The sequence below is a fragment of the Panthera pardus genome, unplaced genomic scaffold (genome assembly GCF_024362965.1).
Source record: "Panthera pardus isolate Hobbes unplaced genomic scaffold, ASM2436296v1 HiC_scaffold_17, whole genome shotgun sequence".
Lineage (NCBI taxonomy): Eukaryota > Metazoa > Chordata > Mammalia > Carnivora > Felidae > Panthera > Panthera pardus.
The window spans coordinates 19,716,978-19,735,770 of NW_026526732.1; the positions used below are offsets into that span (position 1 = coordinate 19,716,978).

Below are 18,793 nucleotides of genomic sequence, written 5' to 3' on the forward strand. Positions count from 1 at the left end.
ACATAAAGAGTAAGATTGTACCTCCTGATACAGGTATGGTTGGAGGATGTAGCTTGATGTGAAAGGCCAACCATCCAGGGTCACAGAACTTTAGAGCCAGCTGACCCTTGCAGCCCCCTCAGTCATAGGTAGTGCTTCCAACTCAGGGACTAGCAGGGGATTCAGGACCCCCTATGAGCAGCCCAATTCATTGTTTCAACCATATGGGACACTAAGTCCTTTACCAACAGAAAGTCCAGGAGTTGCTTAGGGGAAATCCTTCCTCATGGAGGCCAGCATGGAAAGACCTTTCTTCTTAAAACCTTCAATCGAGGATTTACATTCATTTTATTTTTTATTTTCTTTAAAGTTTATTTATTTATTTTGAGAGAGCGAGCACGCCAACAAGAAAGGGGCAGAGAGAGCGGGAGAGAGAATCCTAAGCAGGCTCTTCACTGTCAGCACAGAGCCCAATGCAGGGCTGGAACTCAGGAAAACTGAGATCATGACCTAACCGAAATCAAGAGTCAGACGTTTGAATGGCTGAGCCACCCAGGTGCCCTGGATTTGCACTCATTTTAGTGAATAAAGACGAATCTCCATTATACAGAAATGAACCAAATTAGTGTGGCTCGTACACCACTGAAACTTCCTCCCCTCCAGAATTTTAGAATCCAAATATTTAAAACTTGTTATAAAAGGTAAAAAGAAAATCTACCATGTAGCATATCACAGATTAACAAAAAGCGTCTGCGTTCAGTGACAATGGCATATGTGGTCACTGCAATTTTATTTTTAGTATTTGTAGACACAGAAAAATATACAAAAATACACCTGCTACTTTTGTTGGCCCACTTCTATCCCTAAGATAACTGGTTAGTAATGAGGTCCTTGAGCAGATTATCAGCTCTGACAAGCAAAATGAAGACCTATAAATCCAAAATACATACTTTTCCATTTATCACCCTAGACATCACATGTGTTTGTGCCTGTTCCAGAATTTTTATTTCCAAGTATGTCTTTGTCTCACAAATGAGAATAATGCTTACTGATATTTTCCTTCCGCACCGTCTGTTCCTCCTTCCCTGCTGGAGACGTTCCTCCAATTTCGCTGCTCACCAGTTTTGACCAGTCCTTCAAGCCCCTGGTCATCTGCCACTTCTTCCACAGCATACTCCCCAACGGCGGGATATCTTTGCTCTCTGAACTCATGGAACCCTTTGCGTCTGGCTCTTTTATGGCACTTGAAGATGTTTCAACTACAACATGACATGTGCATTACTGAAAAAAAAAAAAAGCTTGCATTCTATGAAATCATATCCAAAAAGTAACCGGGCTAGTGGGAGCACAGATTTGGAGCAGACATGAAATATTTGTCACCTCTAAGGAGCACTAGCAAACAGCAATCATTGGTCCCTCAGAAAACATTGTGGATGGCCCAGGCAGCCCATGTGTCTGGAAGCTGTCTCAGGATATGAAAAGATTACATAAGAATAGAGGCTTTTTGGAGGTGAGACATTACAAATGGAAATGGGATCTCTGAACCACTGGGGCCACTGCTACCCTGGGCCCTGGAGGAAATACAACCTACCTTGTATGAGAAATGTATGTGAATGGGATTCTCATCTCTGGAGAAGGGAGCCCTGTGTATAGGTACTTGTCTAAAGTTATCTTAAAATAGAGCAGAGAAGAGCTATTGCTTGTGAAGCAGGAAAGTTTTTCCTTCATGCCATAATTCTACTCTCACTTTTCTAGATCTTTATGCCTAGGAAAAACCATGTAAAACCTACCCCAATTCCACAGCATACAGATATTTCCCTCCTATTTATGAATTGCAGATAATTTAATTGACATTATATTCCACTTTGAATAAAAGGTGATGATAGGTTAATGCTCAAAACCTGGGAGAAATGTTGAAATAAGTACATTTAAAAATAATAAAATTGGTATACCCCTAGAGCAAAACTGATCAAGAAAAAAGAGATCAAAATAAAATTTATTCCAGGAAGTTTAACTTAGATGAAGTAGACAAATCTCTTATAAAACACAACTTACTAAGCCTGACACAAGAAGCAGTGGAACGGCTTAACAGTGAGGAGTTTAAAGTGTATACTGTCTGAGTCCAAATATTAGAAGTTCAAGAACAGACGAAAGCAATACATGGTAACAGAGGTCAGACAAGGAGTTACCCTGAGGGAGGAAATGGCTGAGGGAAGGGAAAGAGAAAGACTCTGGGGATGTATTTTTGTGTTTTAGATCTTGATCTGAATGGTCGTTCCTGAGTGTATCTGTACGTAAAAATGCATCAAGCTATACAATAAATATTTATGCCTTAACTGCAGGTATGTTGTAGGACAAGTTCAGGCTCCTCGGAACCTTGTTCTCTACTAGGACTTGTCCTTGGCTCGAATCCTAGTTTTAGCAAAGAATCCTGTTAGACTAATTTATCAAGAATCGCATTCCCCTACCCCACCCCACCCCTGCTTTGATATCCAATCCAGTTCCTCTCTTTTTCCACCCTCCTAACCATACCTAACCAAGTTTTTCTGAGTAACTTCCCACCCACTCCCTGCCTATGTGCTATGAATCCCCATTTGTCCCTGTTGTATTCAAAGTTGAATTCAACCTCTCTCTCCTACTACAACAGTCTTGACTCCTATTACAAGTCTTGAATGATCTCCCTTGCCATTTTTAACAAGCATCCAGCGCAACATTTTTTCTTTTACATATAATTTAATACAATGCTTAAAAAATAACAAAATCTAATTAAACAATACAATTTAAAATAATAAAATCATAAAATCATAATAAAACCTATCCACCTTTGTACTGTTAATAGGACATGAGACTTTAACCCTTAGGAAAGGGAGTACTTTAGCAGTTAGAAATATTTCAAATCCCAACTCCGTCATGTTTTAGATGTGTGACTTAGGAGCAGTTCGGGGACTCTGAGCATTGGTCTCTTTGTCTATAAAATGGGAATAGCAGGGTCTACCTCACGGTTGCTGTAAGTTAAAATGAGATAAACAAAAAGTGATGTGAGGAATGCGCATCCCAAGAAAACAAAATCAGGATGATATTTGTTATTCCTACTCCTTATATGAAAAGTTAAGAGGCGTTATTATCTTTATAACAATTATTGAATTATACTCCTGTAGATGTGACCATGGAAAGCATGATTTGGGATGTGAGTGCGGTCAGCCTCCCTGGGTGTCCCAGTGAGGTTGTAATGGGCCAGCCAGGTTTTTGTGAGAAGGCACTCAGGGTCATGGGGAGCTGTTTGCAAGCTGGCTGTGTCTCTGGGTATCTTATGAATTTAACAAATTACAGAGCAAATTACTCTGGGCCTGTGTTCTTATTGGTAAGTTGAAAATAACATTACAGATCAGTGGATTGATGTCTTAACTGGAATAATTAATATTTTCAGTTTCAGGCCCACGGCAATCACTCAATAAAGGCAGTCTGTTTTATGTTATTGCTATTATTTATAGTTATTATTACTAGAAAGGAGCCAGAGTAACAGCAGCAGGCCTGCCTTCAAGTTTACACACTGCTACCTTTGAACTATGTTGCATTCTTATTTCTGGTTTCATCTCTTGTTTGTTTGTTTGAGAGAGAGAGAGAGAGAGAGAGAGGAGGGAGGGAGTGCATGTGAGCTGGGGAGGGGCAGAGGGAGAGGAAGAGAGAGAATCCCAAGAAGGCTCCACGCTCAGCACAAAGCCGGACGCAGGGCTCTATCCCACTACCCTGGCATCCTGGCCCAAGTGGAAATCAAGAATGGGACGCTTGACCAATGAGCCACCCAGAAAAGATTTCATCTTTTCTGAAATGGAGAAAACCGTATCTACTTGGGGGGAAAACTAAACATCTGCTAGGCAAAGAGAAAATGTTCCAGGACCTGTTTTCCTACAGGATTGTACGTAACTCTTCACAATCCTGTAGGCAAACAGCTTCTCCAATGCTTTCTTTTTACCCAGGATGATGCCCTGAGTATCTTTTAAGAGGTGCAAGGAGCAGTCTTGTGCTCTGAGGTCGTGAGGGGCAGAGTTCACTGACCGTCCTCTGGTGCTTTAGTTTGGCTTTCAGACATAGGCACACTCTCAGCATCCGGAATTTTCCTAATGAACCGGCTGAGGTAATGCAGGCGAGCCTGGGAAGCCTAAAGAACAAACACTATCAACAAACAGTATAGGCAACAACATCTTAACAGTACCTGAAACATGTACCACTTCAGCAGTTTGAACTAGTGTATTATTATCAAATACACTCCAATTCTGAGCCATCCGTGATTTTGACGGTTATTTTTGAGAACTAGGGAAGCAGCAGTCCTAAAGCAAATACACTAGCCATGCAGTCTTAGATCTAGCTGTTCCTGAACCTTTTTTTATCTGGCTTAATAACCCTGAGTTGGTACATGAAACACATACAAGTAATAATGGCTCACTATAGCAATGGTTCTTACATAAAATACAGTGAGGGGAAACCATGAAGTATGTATATCCCACAAGGGGAAGCGATGCTGTTTATCTAGTCGAGGATGTTCAAAGTACATGAAAGGACATATTAAACATTTTTATGCTTTCTTACTTGGAGTGTGAAGGACAGACATGGTTATGGCCCACACTGTGGAAGGATGAGGGAACCCACGGTTTGGGCCAATAAGTGGCACCATTATGCGCTTTGCCTTTGCGCCTCATCTGGTACCAGTCATCTGCGCAACGTTTCACGATTTGTTCAGATGTGGTCTTAACATTTAGTTAGTCAGTGTCTAACAAAATCCCAGATATCACTCCTAAAGGAAAGACTGTGTGGTTTCACCATCGTGGCTCTCCCTTCAGACCAACGCCTGGGAGTGGAAAGGTAAAGAACAACTTTTCAAACTCGAGTGACCTTGATAGCCCTTCCAGGCTCAGTCATCTCCCAGGCTTGCTTCATGGCTCGGATTTCATCTGCTCGTTCGGTATCTTTTTTCACTTCGAAACTGTCTGCTTCGTTGTGCTCGGTGACCAGCCTCAAAATCCAGTAGGGTTTATTTGGGTCTTCTTGTTGAGGGTGAAAAGTGGATATCTGATAAATAACGTACAAACCTTTGGGTCAGGTGTTTTGCTCCATTCAAAGGGTTTGAATTTTACTTAATGATCCATAATTTCACTACTAAGTATTTACCAAGAGAAATGAAAACACATGTTCACAAAAATACTTGGAGAACATTCATTACACCTTACTCTTAAGAGCCAAAAGAGGAAACAATATAAATGTCTACCAATTGGTGAATAAATGATCATCTATCCATATGATTGAATACTATTTAATATTGAAAAGTAATTGGGGCGTCTGGGTGGCTCAGTTGGTTAAGCATCCGACTTTGGCTCTAGTCATGATCTCATGGTTTGTGAGTTCAAGTCCCGCATCGGGCTCTGTGCTCCAGCCAGAGCCTGGAGCCTCCTTCAGATTCTGTGTCTCCTTCTCTCTGCCCCTCCCCCACTTGCACTCTGTCTCTCTCTCTCTCAAAAATAAATAAACATTACATTTTTTTAAAAGAAGTAATAAACTACAGAAGTATACCACAATGTAGAGGAATCTCACAGATAGACATCATACTGAGATAAAGGAGCTGAGCAAAAGAGAATACATTTTGCATGACTCATGTGTATGAAAATAATGGAACAGTCAAAACTGCTCCCTGGGGTAAGGTACGAAGATGACAGAATCCATTGCGAAGAGGTTTGAGGGATTCCCAAATTATGGAAATGGCCTGTACTTTATTCCTTGATAGAGATGCGGATGTGGATTACAGGGTGAATACACTTGTCAACATTCATTGAATTGTACATTTAAAATGACTGCATTTCACTGCATGCAAAGTTTACATAAAAGCTGTAAACAAAACAAAACAAAACAAAACAAACGAAATTACATTGAGGGTTACCTAGTATCTCTTTCTAAAACATGAGGGATGGTAGATCATTTCCAGGGGGGAATATATGGAAAGTTAACTTTTTGATATTTATGAAATCATTATGAAAGTTAACATTTTGGTATTTCATAGGATCATTTTCATGAACCATAGGCTGAGAGCAGATCGACATAGGGCTTGAAATGTCTAGACAAGTGAGCCTCATTGGTGAGGGTCTGGTAGGGTGAGAGGCTTGAATCTAACATGGTTACTAACACTTTACGTATGACTGAGACAATGTCAGTTACCCAGGTTAAATGATACACGGGGGAAACAGGGATCAGTAGGGTCACTGAATAAAGTTTTTGTGGGCAGTTTGCTTTCAATCTTACCAAAAAGATCTTGCTTTCTGCAACATTCCCCTAATATTTGGATGAGAACCTAAATCTCACAATTGGAAATTCTTTTATTTCTTTCTTTTACACCACAGTACAAAGGATTTTACCGTCTTTTATATTACTTGATAAATGAGTTTATCAGAAACTTCTCTGGGATCAGGAAAGGGAGTATTATGAAATATTAAGGGGTGGGGGACACATGTCTCATAAATAAGTTTATGGATTGAGTTAAGCTCATTTGTTTAAAACTTCAATAGCTTATTTTGTTGATGATACAAATATTTTCTCAGTGAGTTCAAATAATTGAAACACTGAATTATAAATTGAAGCTATGTTTAGAAAAGTTAACACACAGCACTGTCTTGAAGCTTCAAGGGAAAAAAGTGGTTAACTAAAACCACTTCACCTCTGTTTTTTAAACAAACAACGTTAAAATAAGCTAATTTTATTAAATTTTTAAAAATATTTATTTATTTTTGGGAGAGTGCAAGGAGCAGAGGGGCACAGAGATGGGGACAAAGGATCTGAAGTGAGCTCTGTGCTGATTGGCTGATAGGCTGACAGCAGCCAGCTAATGTGGGGCTTGAACTCAGGAACGGTGAGATCCTGACCTGAGCCAGTCAGACACTCAACCGACTGAGACACCCAGGTGCTCCCAAATAAGCTAATCTTAAATAGAAACTGTACCTGGTCCTCTTATATTTCAAATATAATAATCCCTTTATAGAGAAACTTCCCCTTTTCCCTATCCATTTAGATATTGCAATAAAAGGCACATTTGGATTGGAAAATGTAGCTAGTGAAAAAGTAAGTAAGGTAAATTTAAGAAATTAGCTTTTCCACATGAAATGAAATCAATGATCAAATAAATTCGACACGATCATGGTGACTAAGGTGAAAACACCAAGTATAATATAAAAGTTTCCAGTTTCTGGTTTGGCACATATACTAATACATTTTCAAACAGGAAACATTATAACTGCAGTGTCTACTAAAACCGACTAGCACAATATTAAGATTTCTAAAGCTTAGTTATTAATGTCTTAAAACGTAATTCCCACATGAATTCTGTAACCAAGCGTGCACTTTTTGCTGTGCAAGCTAAGCCAAGCACCATCTTTCTTTCCCAGGATTTCCCAGAATTCATGCGTATCTCAAAGTTAACTCAGACCAGATCCCACAATTCCTTCTTAAATGGTAGATCTTCTGAAGAAGCTTTTCAGTTTCCAGAATATATGCATATATTCATTACAATTTCAAACAGAATGGAAGGCCACCGTCCATGTCAGTTTTTAGTTTTATACAATCATCAATTTTCTGCAGAATTGCTTTTTCTTGACTTCATATTTTTGCAAACTTTTTAATTTCTTCTTCAATTCTTTTTATGCACCTCAACCCTTCTAACTGCGGTGATTCAGCTTTTCATTTTAACTGTCATCTAGAGGTATCTTTTCACACGATATAGGGCTAAATCTAAAGTAAGTGTCCCAGGGCACCTGGGTGGTTCAGTTGGCTGAATGACTGAGTCTTGATTTCGGCTCAGATGATGGTCTCATGGTTGTGAGATCGGCTCCCGTGTTGGTTTCTGCACTGACAGTGCGGAATCTGCTTGGGATTCTCCCTTTCCCTTTCTGCCCCTTCCGTTCCTCACTCTCTCAAAATAATTAACCTTAAAAAAAAAAAAATTCTCTCTCCCTCTGACGCTCCCTCTCTCTTTCAAAAAAATAAAATAAAATAGGTTGCAGGAAGTAATAAATCATCAAGTACTATATGGACTTCTGTATCTGTAGCACCGTTTATGATATTAAACAGTTTGGTTTTCTAGCTTGTGTATGTTGTGGTGTTTCTCACATTTGTCTTATAATTTCCAATGCCTAGGGACACTACTATGCGTGCTAAGGGAACATCTGGCCAAAGACGTTTAGGCGACGTTTATGCTCGGGCAGTGCTCATACCTATGAGTTACTCAGAAACAAGCCACCTTGAAGAAGATCGTTTCCCACATGCACACTCGGCAAAGTGGCCTGGAGCAGCAGATGTGGCTGAAATGGCCTGCCACACTTTATAACGACAGCTGCCCAAATCGTGAGAGCTGACTCCAGGAAAATGAGCGTCGTTTCTGCACACAAAAGCCTTTGGCACGATCCCGTTTATCACGGCCCTTAACTGCAGCCACCTCAGGACGCACAGGATTTCTGCCTCTTCCAATCGTTAGTGCATTTTCCATTCTAATCTTCAACGTATTTTCCCACAGCTGATTCATAAAATGCATGGCTCCGACTCATTTTGACTGCTTTAACTGTGACATTTTGTGAAAGCATAAGTGATACGAATTTTTGATGAAGTTCCTCACATTCATCCGGGGTCCTGTGAATTAACCCCCACAGGAAAGCTCATACAGCACCAGTGTTTACACCTCAAATGCAGTCATAGAGCTTCTAAGTAAGTTCGACTAATTTTTGAAGTATCTAAAAGTGCCCCTCTACCATCAGTGGTGAGAATTTGGATACCTCTTCCTTTCACTGGATTCAGGTAGCCAATTAAGGCCTGAAGGGCACCATTCTTGTCCCCATTGTAATAAATACGGACTAATTCTTTCCATGGAAGCCATTTGTCCTCCCTCGGGAAATTCTAGTAGAAGAAAAGTCCGTTCTTCAACTCTCTTAATGCAGAGTTTTGGGTCAGTTGTTCTTAATGTTTGAACTAAACCCGGGTTCTGTCATTAACACTCACCCTTGCAATCTTCTCTTGCTGAGTAGATGAATTCTTCTTCTCTTCTGCTTTTTTGCCTTTGCCATAGCCCACTCAGCTTTAATCACCTGTTTTTGTTCTTCTGACTCTTTTGACTGAATGATACTTTGATTTGGGGGTAAGCCCTCCATATAACCAGCTGTCAAGCTTCTATGCCTTCAGTGGGATAAGAGAGCAAGTTAGCAGTACTTTGTTTAGTAGAAACTGGACGAATGTCAGCTGTCCCAGTGGGGCTTGAAGACTTTTCCATGGAGTATAAAGAAGATTCTGAGCACAGTTTCTTGTTAGGATGTCAGGACCTGGAGAAAACCAGATTTTTCTTCTCCAATGTTTTGTCTTCAATTTCTGATTCATCCTAGACATGTTTATGTTCGTTTTTTTGAGGCATTTTCCCCTCAGCATGTGAAGTATGAATTAACATGATTTGACAAAAATTGGAATGACTTCAAATTTTGTGGTTATACTATTTGTGTAATAAAAGGCTTTACTCATCATGACTCTTCTTTTCTGGAAAACTATTTTCTGCCGATTGAGCACTGTATCTTCTCAGAGATTTTTAACCAGCTGCCAACTGATACTTTTTAAAATATCCTAGAACTCAGCTTACCTTGAGCTAAATGTGAAATCATTTCATTCTGATTGCCCAAAACAGCTTCTGAAACAAACTTCAAAGTACTTTTAAAAATAGGACATACAGATGCTCCCTTCTGTAAGTCCCTTGGGAGAAGAAGTGCTAAGTTTCCAAATTCCAATATGTAGATTGGGGGTGCTTAAAGAGTCACAGGGCTTACCACAACAATCTGCTTCACTTTGGGCCCGTTTACATCTTATTTTGCTTGTATGAAAACCCTCTTTGTAGACCGATGTGACTTGTCCTGCGAGTACAAGAAATGCAGCTGCTTGCCTCTCGGCTTCCCAGGGGACTTCTTGCGTCATGGTTTGTAGGTTGCAACCTCTCCAGCAACAATGGTGGCTTGCCTGTTTCCAGCACTGGCATTGACAGGGGCCATTGTGCGGCAGCTGAGTCCCCATGAAAGTAAGAGCACCAGCCCCGGGGGCCACGTGGTCATTTCCATTCCAACCCCCGCAGAGGTCAGGTTAAGCTTCTTTACTTCACAGTGTTTCCAAGAGTAGACTCCAATTAAGAAATTAAATCTTGGCAATGCAAGTGGACAGGATTTTCCACTACTGGAGTGTAGGACAGCTGACCCTTATCTCTTCTAGTTTGTTAATTTTCCTTTATTGTCCTTTACTGGTGTTCTCAACATCCTTCCTCTTCAGTTGATTCATTTGCAAACTTGAGAGATAACCTTTGTTCCTTCTTGTTCCTGACCCCCGTCTTGGGATTAAGAACTACATACACTGTTTCCTTGATAGTTCTTTTTGGTCCTCTGCTTCTTTCTTACCTGTACCTGCTATACCTTGCCCTCTCTTGCCTAGACTACTGCAGTACTTTGTTGAATGATTTTCTCCATCTCTAGTCTTTCCCCTTTAAAAGTATACCTTTAAAAGCCACCAGGGTACCTGAAATGTAAATCTGATCATGTCAATACATTTTTTTTACCCCCCACCTTCCCCCGTCCTACGTCTACCCTGGCTTAACTTACGCAGTGATCACCAAAGTCGGGAAGATTTTGTCCTCATAGGTATTTTGAGTTCAGTGCTTTTAAATAACCTGAATTTGAGTATATTTAGGCCTGTGCTTGTATTTCTCAACTTTGTCCCACATCCTCTTCCTTACCCCTAATCATTGTAATTACCTAACTGGCCCTGAAGGAATTTGGAATCGTGACCTCTGGGCTGTAGACAGAGTCCCAGCCTCCTAATCAAAATTAAAGGCCCTCCCCCTTCTGACCCTTACTTACCCCTCTAGCCCCATCTCTCAAACTTTAATGCTAAAGAAAAAAAAAGGGCAGATTGTGTTAGATTTCACCTTAGAAGTCTTTGCTCATTGACTCAGGTCAGGATTTTGCTGCTCTAGGAGAAAGAGGCCAGAATAAGTACAATATCTACCATTAAAACCTCTGTTTACCTTCGGTCTCCTCCATTAGACTGTAAGTTCTTTGAAGGTAGGGACTGTGTAATATTAATATTAGAAGCTCAATGCCCCAAAGCAGTGTCTTACAGACACACATGTCTTAAAAGTTTGATTAATGATATTTGATACTAAACTAGGGCAAGTAGCTTGCAGAAGGCGTCCAAGGAATTTCCTTAATTTATCTAGTCAGTTGCTAGAATCAAGGAGATGGAATTTTTCAGTTTTGACCTCAGGAGAGATAGTCAAGTAGGGACCCAATGAATCTACATTTACTAAGTGACTCCAATAAAAAAAAAAGGGGGGGGGGCGCCTGGGTGGCTCAGTCGGTTGAGTATCCGACTTCGGCTCAGGTCATGATCTCACTGTTCGTGAGTTTGAGCCCCGCGTCGGGCTCTGTGCTGACTGCTCACAGCCTGGAGCCTGTTTCGGATTCTGTGTCTCCCTCTCTCTCTGACCCTCCCCCGTTCATGCTCTGTCTCTCCCTGTCTCAAAAATAAATAAACCGTTAAAAAAAAAAAAAAAAAAAAAAGCATCACACCCACCTGAGGCTCAAAGCGAGGTGCTTGTTTTTCTTTGGCTAACTTTTCTTTCTCCGAGGACCTCTCTTTGCCTTTTCTTGTTTTGGAAGTTCCTGAAGATTTTTGCCCCTCACTAATAGTATGGGAATCTGGGCTTCCTAAGGTAATTAATTCCTCATGTTTCTCTCCATGAACTAGAGAGACATAAAAAAGAAAACCAGTGAGTCATAACAATAAAATCATGTCATATAGGAAAAGGGGAGCAAGTCAGGGAAGAGTTGTTAATTTAAGAGGCTTGGATTTCTTTTCTTTTTTAAAACAAATATTTTATAAAGATCTATGTGATTCTCTTTTACAAAATCAAGAGGTAATTCACATGCCACACACTCACCATTTGAAGTGTGTAAATCAGTAGGTTTTGATTTAATTGTAAGGTTATGCAAAAATTATCACCATCTAATTTGTTTCCAATCTGGATGCATTCAGTTCATTTTGTTGCCTAATTTCCTTGGCTAGGATCTCCATTATAATATTGAATTCATTTATCTCTGCTATAATATGTATTATTCTCTTCCCTCTGCTTTCTCCAAGCAGGGTGTGAAGGGTTTTTTGCCTTATGTGCTATTAATTCTTTCTAACAACTAAATATCCAAGTGGCAGAGGGAGAAATAACATTTGTTGAATCCCTACAATGTTTCTTTCTTTTTTAATTCTCGAACCACCCCAACAGGGCAGATTCAGAGAGGCAATGAATTTTCTTACGTTCCCCCAAGTGGTTGGAATTCAAATATGAGTTCCAAAGACATGTCAGCCCCTTTCAAAACTGGAGTCTTGTAAGTGGTAAGTGATCCCGTTAGCAAAGTAAAATAGTAATTGTCAGAACCCAGCTCTTATCGATTGCTTAGTGCTGGTTATTAGCTACTTGCAAATAAGGGCAGATCATCCTGTATGACTGCAAACTGACTATAAGTAACCCAAGTTCACAAGCGGGCGACTGGTCTTTCTGCCAACAATCCTAGCTGCTGAGAAATGTTGCACTAGGGAAAAATTCTTCGGTCATATAATCAAAGGGCACGGAGGTAAATTGTGGATCAGCCACTGGATAGGTTAAATTTGGCAGGTTTATTACATTCTTTGATTTTGTTTCCTCCTCTATATAATGGAGATATTAATTCCATGCCCACAGGGCTTAAAACTAATCAGTACAGGTGGGCGCCTGGGTGGCTCAGTTGGTTAAGGGTCCGACTTGGGCTCAGGTCATGATCTTGCAGCTTGTGAGTTCAAGCCCTGTCTTGAGCTCTGTGCTGGCAGCTGTAGCCTGGAGCCTGCTTCAGATTCTGTGTCTCACTCTCTGCCCCTCCCCCACTTGCGCGCGTGCGTGCTCTCTCTCTCTCTCTCTCTCTCTCTCTCGGGGGTGGGGGGGAATAAATAAACATTAAAAAAGTAATCAATATAGGGCATTTAAAATAAGATAGTATCTGGTATCATACACACTGGGTTTTTAAGATATTAACAAATGTCAGCTGAAATTGAATCTCAAACTGCCCCATTAAGTATTTCTGGGGCTCCATTTTTCTTACTATTCATAGGTCTTAGTGTTTGAATCATATATTTAGGTGTATTTGATTCCTTTCAGAGTAACATATGCTAATATTCAAGTTTATATATGTAAACACATAATACAGTATCAGGCAAACAACAGGTGCACTCTTCCTTTACATTTTAAAATATAGAGTAAAATAATTTCTCTACTCTTTAATGTCATATAGTATAGTAACATTTTTTCCGATTAATTACAAGTTCTCCAAAGGCCAGAATATCATTATATACTTCATTATTTTTAATGTTTATTTTTAAGATAGAGAGTGAGTGATCCCTAGTTGGGGAGGGGCAGAGAGAGAGAGAGAGAGAGAGGATCTGAAGTGGGCTCTGTCCTTACAGCAGGGAGCCCAATGTGGGGCTCCATCTCAGGACCACGAGATCATGACCTGAGCCGAAATCCGACACTCAACTGACTGAGCCACTCAAGTGCCCCTATATATTTCCTTTTGATCCCAAATTTCACCTAGTATGATTCTAAGCTCATTGTATGTATTCATCATCACATTGTTTAAGTTTAATATATAAAACTTTATAGGGAAACTATGTGTTGAGGGTATGTGTATCAGTAAGGTGCAAGAATAAATGTCCTCCTGATTCAAACACCATGAAAAATGTGACATCATATTGTATATTCCTGTAATTAGAAGAGCTCTATAATAAATGACAATCAGAATAAACTAATATACTCCTTGCAGAGAGGAAGCAGCAGTATCTGTTGATGAAATGAACTTGAAAAGACCTTTAGCATTATGGCTTTAATTTTCCTCCTACATTATCTTACATTTATCCAGGATGCAGCAAATAGAAATTTTCAGTGGATACTAAGACATAAAAATTACGGAAATGTATTTTTTATGATTAAAGTTCAGTGCTTTGATTTATGTATCCAGGAACTAAAAACTGGCTGGGATTTTAACATTAACATAATTTCTAAGCTAGAATACTTGTTCAGGATAAGGTATACATTTACCAAGTACAATCATACTTGGTAAATGTAAACAGGAAAATCTTTAGATAATAGATGATAGACAGACAGATAGATAGATAGATAGACAGACAGAATCTAATCATGTTTGGTTTCTTCAAAGACCTTGAATTGGAAACACCATGCATACATTGTGCCTAAGAAAGAACAATATACTATTATTTAGAGTTAAGAAAATAGTGTTACAGTCCTGTTAACAAAGGTGGGCTGGGCTTGAAACCAAAGACCTTTGAGAATGATAAGCCAAATTTATATGTGTCTTTGCAAATAGAGTTAGAACCTGAAAGGTGCAGGCCAATAACATAAAAATGTAACATATTGGCAAGAACTTTAAAATAACAACACAACTAATTATACATGAAGGCAGATGATATCCCAAAGTACTACCTGGTCCAGATCTTCCAATTTCTATTTCTTTAAGAGAAAGCCACCTGTCTCTGCAAGCAATTTTTACCAAAACTTAGGTATTGAAATATACTAAAGGTGGCACTGTTGTCTCATGTTAACCAGAGGGTAAGCTTCCTAAAAATTTATAACAGAAATATTCTAGGTTGAACATAGTTATATTTCAGAACTTACTTTTTTATTATGGGTTATAAAGATGTGAGTCTTTGGGGGAAATTACATATTTTATTTCTCACAGAAATTAAATGTTAAATTTAAATGAATAAATGTGGTGATATTTCCATTAAATTCAGGATGTACACAAAATTTAAAGTTAGGACACCAATATACTTATGAAAAAAATCACTTCCTCAACTTCTTCTTGATCTGAAGTATTGATAATTGAAAAGTAAGCTAAATTAATCATTGAAGATGTTAGTCGCAATTTTTCTAAAATGCATCATACCTTTAAAGTTGAAGTTTGTAGGTCTTGAGTCGTAAATATAATTGACACATAGAATCTGACATATCTATGTTTTCATTTAAACAAAACTGGCTTCCTAAAAATCCACATTTATAAACATGATACTGATTAGTCTGAATTCAAAAGCTGCTTACCTTTCATAAAGATTGGCCAACACATTCTTTCAAATGGGAAATTTTCCTAGTTCATTTTAAACATCATTCAATTCCGAATTTATTTGCTAGCTACTTTCAGCAACAAATGTATGATACAATGCAACTTGTAATTTAATTTTAGTAGCTGCTCATTCGCACATAAAATCATCAAATGTGATGTCAAAAGAAAGAGGATGCAATGATGCCTGGAGGCTTTTTTTCTAGTTAGATACACAATAATGAGAATAGCATTTTGTTGAGGTCTACTAGGTTCTAGGAACTTTACATATATTGTCTTGACTCTTACAACAACCTTGAAAGATAGGAGTTATTATTCTAATTTCTCAGGTGATAAATAACTCAGTTCCAGACAGCCTAAGGTATTTTAGCTGCTGTGTTGTATTTCTCCATTTAATATTAACTTCAGGTTCTTTTCCTTATTTTTTTTGTTTTTATTTTTTTATTGAGGTATAATTGACATGCAACATTACATTAGTTTCAGGCATACAATGTGCTGTTTTGTATTTGTACATACTGCAAAATGGTCACCACCATAAATCTAGTAAATGTTAACTTAAAGAAAACTTAATTTATATTATTAATTTTGTACCATTACCCAACTCTATACATTATACTATTTCATGAATTCTACTACGATGTTTATTTTAGATATTAACTTTTTAGTTTCCTCTAGAATTTTAACATTTATCCATTAACATACCTAATGTATTAAATACAATAATTTGCCACATTGATTTGTTTACTGGAACTCCATCTATGGTGGACAACCTGAAGTTGAGAAACCTAAAAGATCTTCAGGAAAAACATGATAAGACTCTACACAAACTTGTATGTTCAGTAAAACATAGACAATTCCCTAAACAAAGACATTAATAGAGAATACAAGAAAGATCTGAAATGGGTACCATCACATATTATTATTTTTTCCATTCAAAAGCTCTTGCTAGAAAATTAATTTCCATTTAAAATCCTAGCTTTGCCAGGGCCCTGAGTGGCTCAGTGGGTTAAGCATCTGACTTTGGTTTGGGCTCAGGTCATGGTCTCACAATTCATGAGTTCGAGCCCCACATTGGGTTCTGCTGCACTGACAGCACAGAGCCTGCTTGGGATTCTCTCTCTCCTTCTCTCTCTGCTCCCCCCACTCTCTCTGTTTCTCTTCTCAAAATAAATAGACTTTAAAAAATATTAAAAAATAAAGGTAAATCAATAAACAAAATCCGAGCAGTGCCAGTGACTAGCTGTGTGACCATGGAAAAGTTCCTTAAGCAGCCTGTGTTTCAGTGTTTTCCTCTGTAAAGGGATAATAGTTACAGCATCTACCTCGTAGGTTTATTGTGAGGATTAATTGGGTCCATATACATAAAGCCTCCAGAAAGCCTCTGACATAAATGTTAGTAGCCACCACCGTTGGGACTATGTCAACACTACTAGTTAGAAAGTCTCTAAAGGGATAAAACATTATAGTAAAAAGGTTCTGGGCTTTGGAATAAGTCAGACTTAGGTGAAAATCTTTACTCTGGTTCCTCCAGCTGTGTTAGTTTAGGCAAATTATTCACAGCATTTAAGCTTCATTTTCTCACATGTAAAATCAGGATGGTAAAAACTACCTCTCAGATTTTTTGTGAGAATTGAGAATAAAGATATATGGAAAGTACACAGTACAAGAGGTTCATGATAGCACTAGAAAAATCATAATCATAGTAACCAAACTTCTAGATCTCTCCAGTGTTTCCTTTTTGCTTACAAAGTACAATTACATGATTTTCATTTTTTTAATTGAAATAGTAAGTGCTCATTGAAAACTTCTGATTTATACATTTTTAATTTTAAATTAAATTTTGTCTGTAGGTACTAAAAAAATGTAAATAGGAAATTGCCACTTCAATATATTGGTGTATACTCATTTTTTTTCTGCGTGTACCCCTTTTGCTCTCTGACCCACTCATATATTTTTGAAGAGGAGTGGCAGTTGAGGGTCCCCCATGTTCAACAGTATATGAAGTCCTCATATTAACACCAATGGGTTTCTGTAGGCTAAGCACAGGAAAGCATTTCTGAATCTTTCTTCCTCACCATTCCTGACCTAGAGAAGGAAGGGGAACAGCCTCGCATGGTGAGATGCGCATTGAGTTTTCCTTGTGTTTTGTGTCTCATGTTCCTCTGACTGGAATTAGCCTCTCTCCAGCCACACCTTACACTTGGTGAGTGGTCCTACAGGCCAGGTGTGTCCAAAATGGGATTCTTGTGTATCTTCTGAGACACATTCTCCTTCTCACCACTTCCACTTCAAAGCAAGGTTCACTTCTGGGGCGTCTGGGGGGCTCAGTCGGCTAAGCCTCTGATTTCCTCTCAGGTCATGTTATCATGGTTCCTGGGATTGAGCCCCCATCAGGCTCTGCCCTGACAAAGCCCAGCAGGCTTGGGATCCCTGGTCTTCCTCTGTCTCTCTCTGCCCCTCCCCCACCCACGCACACCCTCATGCTCTCTCTCCCTCTCCCTCTATCTCTCTCTCTCACTTCCCTGCCTGGCATACTTCGGGACTGCATGGTACAAACTATTTGACACCCCCTCCCCTGTTCACACTTCAGGGTGTCGTTTCTTCTTTTCCTAAGGATCCCCAGTTTACATAAGTTTACACAATTCACACAACTTACACGTACTGGGAACAAATTTCAATTATTGAAGAAAATAGACACAGAGATTTAAAAACCTGAATTTGATTAGATGTAAGGGTATTTGCAGGTATTTTATGCCTTTTTAGATGTTAGGACTTCACCTTGGAGAGTTGGAAAGAAAGCCTCATTCACTGTTCTGAAAGCATTGTTCAATGTGATGCTACCTTTCCTGAACAGCTTAAATGTTTTCACAAATATCTCCTCCTTTATCACTGTGCATTCTTCTATCTTGTTGGAACATTATTTTGAAACAGGTTTCCCCTGTGAACAAGATCTCCAATTGAATTTAGAAGGACTATTTCTGTTGCTTCCTTTTCATGATTTATAATGGGATCATTTATTCCCCATCATGTGGATATGAGTTTCCATTGATAATTTCTATAAACAACAGTAGTATGACTATTTTGAGTTTATAGAGATAGGCACAACAGAATATTATAATATAAAAATCAGAAGTATCAAGAGCTACAAACAACCCATTAAAAAGCCCACACTGGAAAACAACAAAATAAGACAAAACAACAACAACAACAACAACAACAACAACAACAAAACTAGATTTGACTCTCACTCTCTGACCTATGAAAATTCCTTATACCCAGAAATGTTATGTAAAATAGAGTAGTCTATAAATTTTCCCTGAAAAACAAAAAAAGAAATAATGTCTTTGCTGAACACACATCAGACACATGTGCACACACAAACTGTTACTTTGACTTATCTTAAAATTATGAATATTTTATTTGTACATAGATCTTTAACATAAAATATTTAATCCAATTAGTATGAAGCACATATTACCAACTTCTTTACGGGGGGGGGAGACACAAAATCACCCAGTAATTTGCACCATCCTTTATTTCAAGCAGATTTCCATTGATTTATATAGGAAAAATATCTAGATTTTTTTAAGCACAGTATAAACTAT

At 38.7% G+C, this 18,793-nt stretch overlaps 1 protein-coding gene and 1 pseudogene across 4 annotated transcripts in view; both read right to left on the bottom strand.

Moving 5' to 3' along the window:
* Nucleotides 1-18,793, bottom strand: part of ADGB (androglobin) — a 162,577-nt gene that overhangs the window by 12,409 nt on the left and 131,375 nt on the right. For 3 of the 4 annotated variants that reach the window (XM_019425030.2, XM_019425028.2, XM_019425031.2), the window contains 5 exons: nucleotides 11,605-11,774; nucleotides 4,870-5,046; nucleotides 4,036-4,138; nucleotides 3,515-3,574; nucleotides 1,029-1,238 (listed from right to left, as the gene is read on the bottom strand). In XM_019425030.2, coding sequence (XP_019280575.2) covers nucleotides 1,029-1,238; nucleotides 3,515-3,574; nucleotides 4,036-4,138; nucleotides 4,870-5,046; nucleotides 11,605-11,774 — 720 coding nt within the window. The remainder of the gene's footprint in view (nucleotides 1-1,028; nucleotides 1,239-3,514; nucleotides 3,575-4,035; nucleotides 4,139-4,869; nucleotides 5,047-11,604; nucleotides 11,775-18,793) is intronic. The other variant, XM_019425029.2, reaches the window with a different exon arrangement.
* LOC109252464 (calcium-independent phospholipase A2-gamma-like) lies at nucleotides 7,522-10,100 on the bottom strand (annotated as a pseudogene).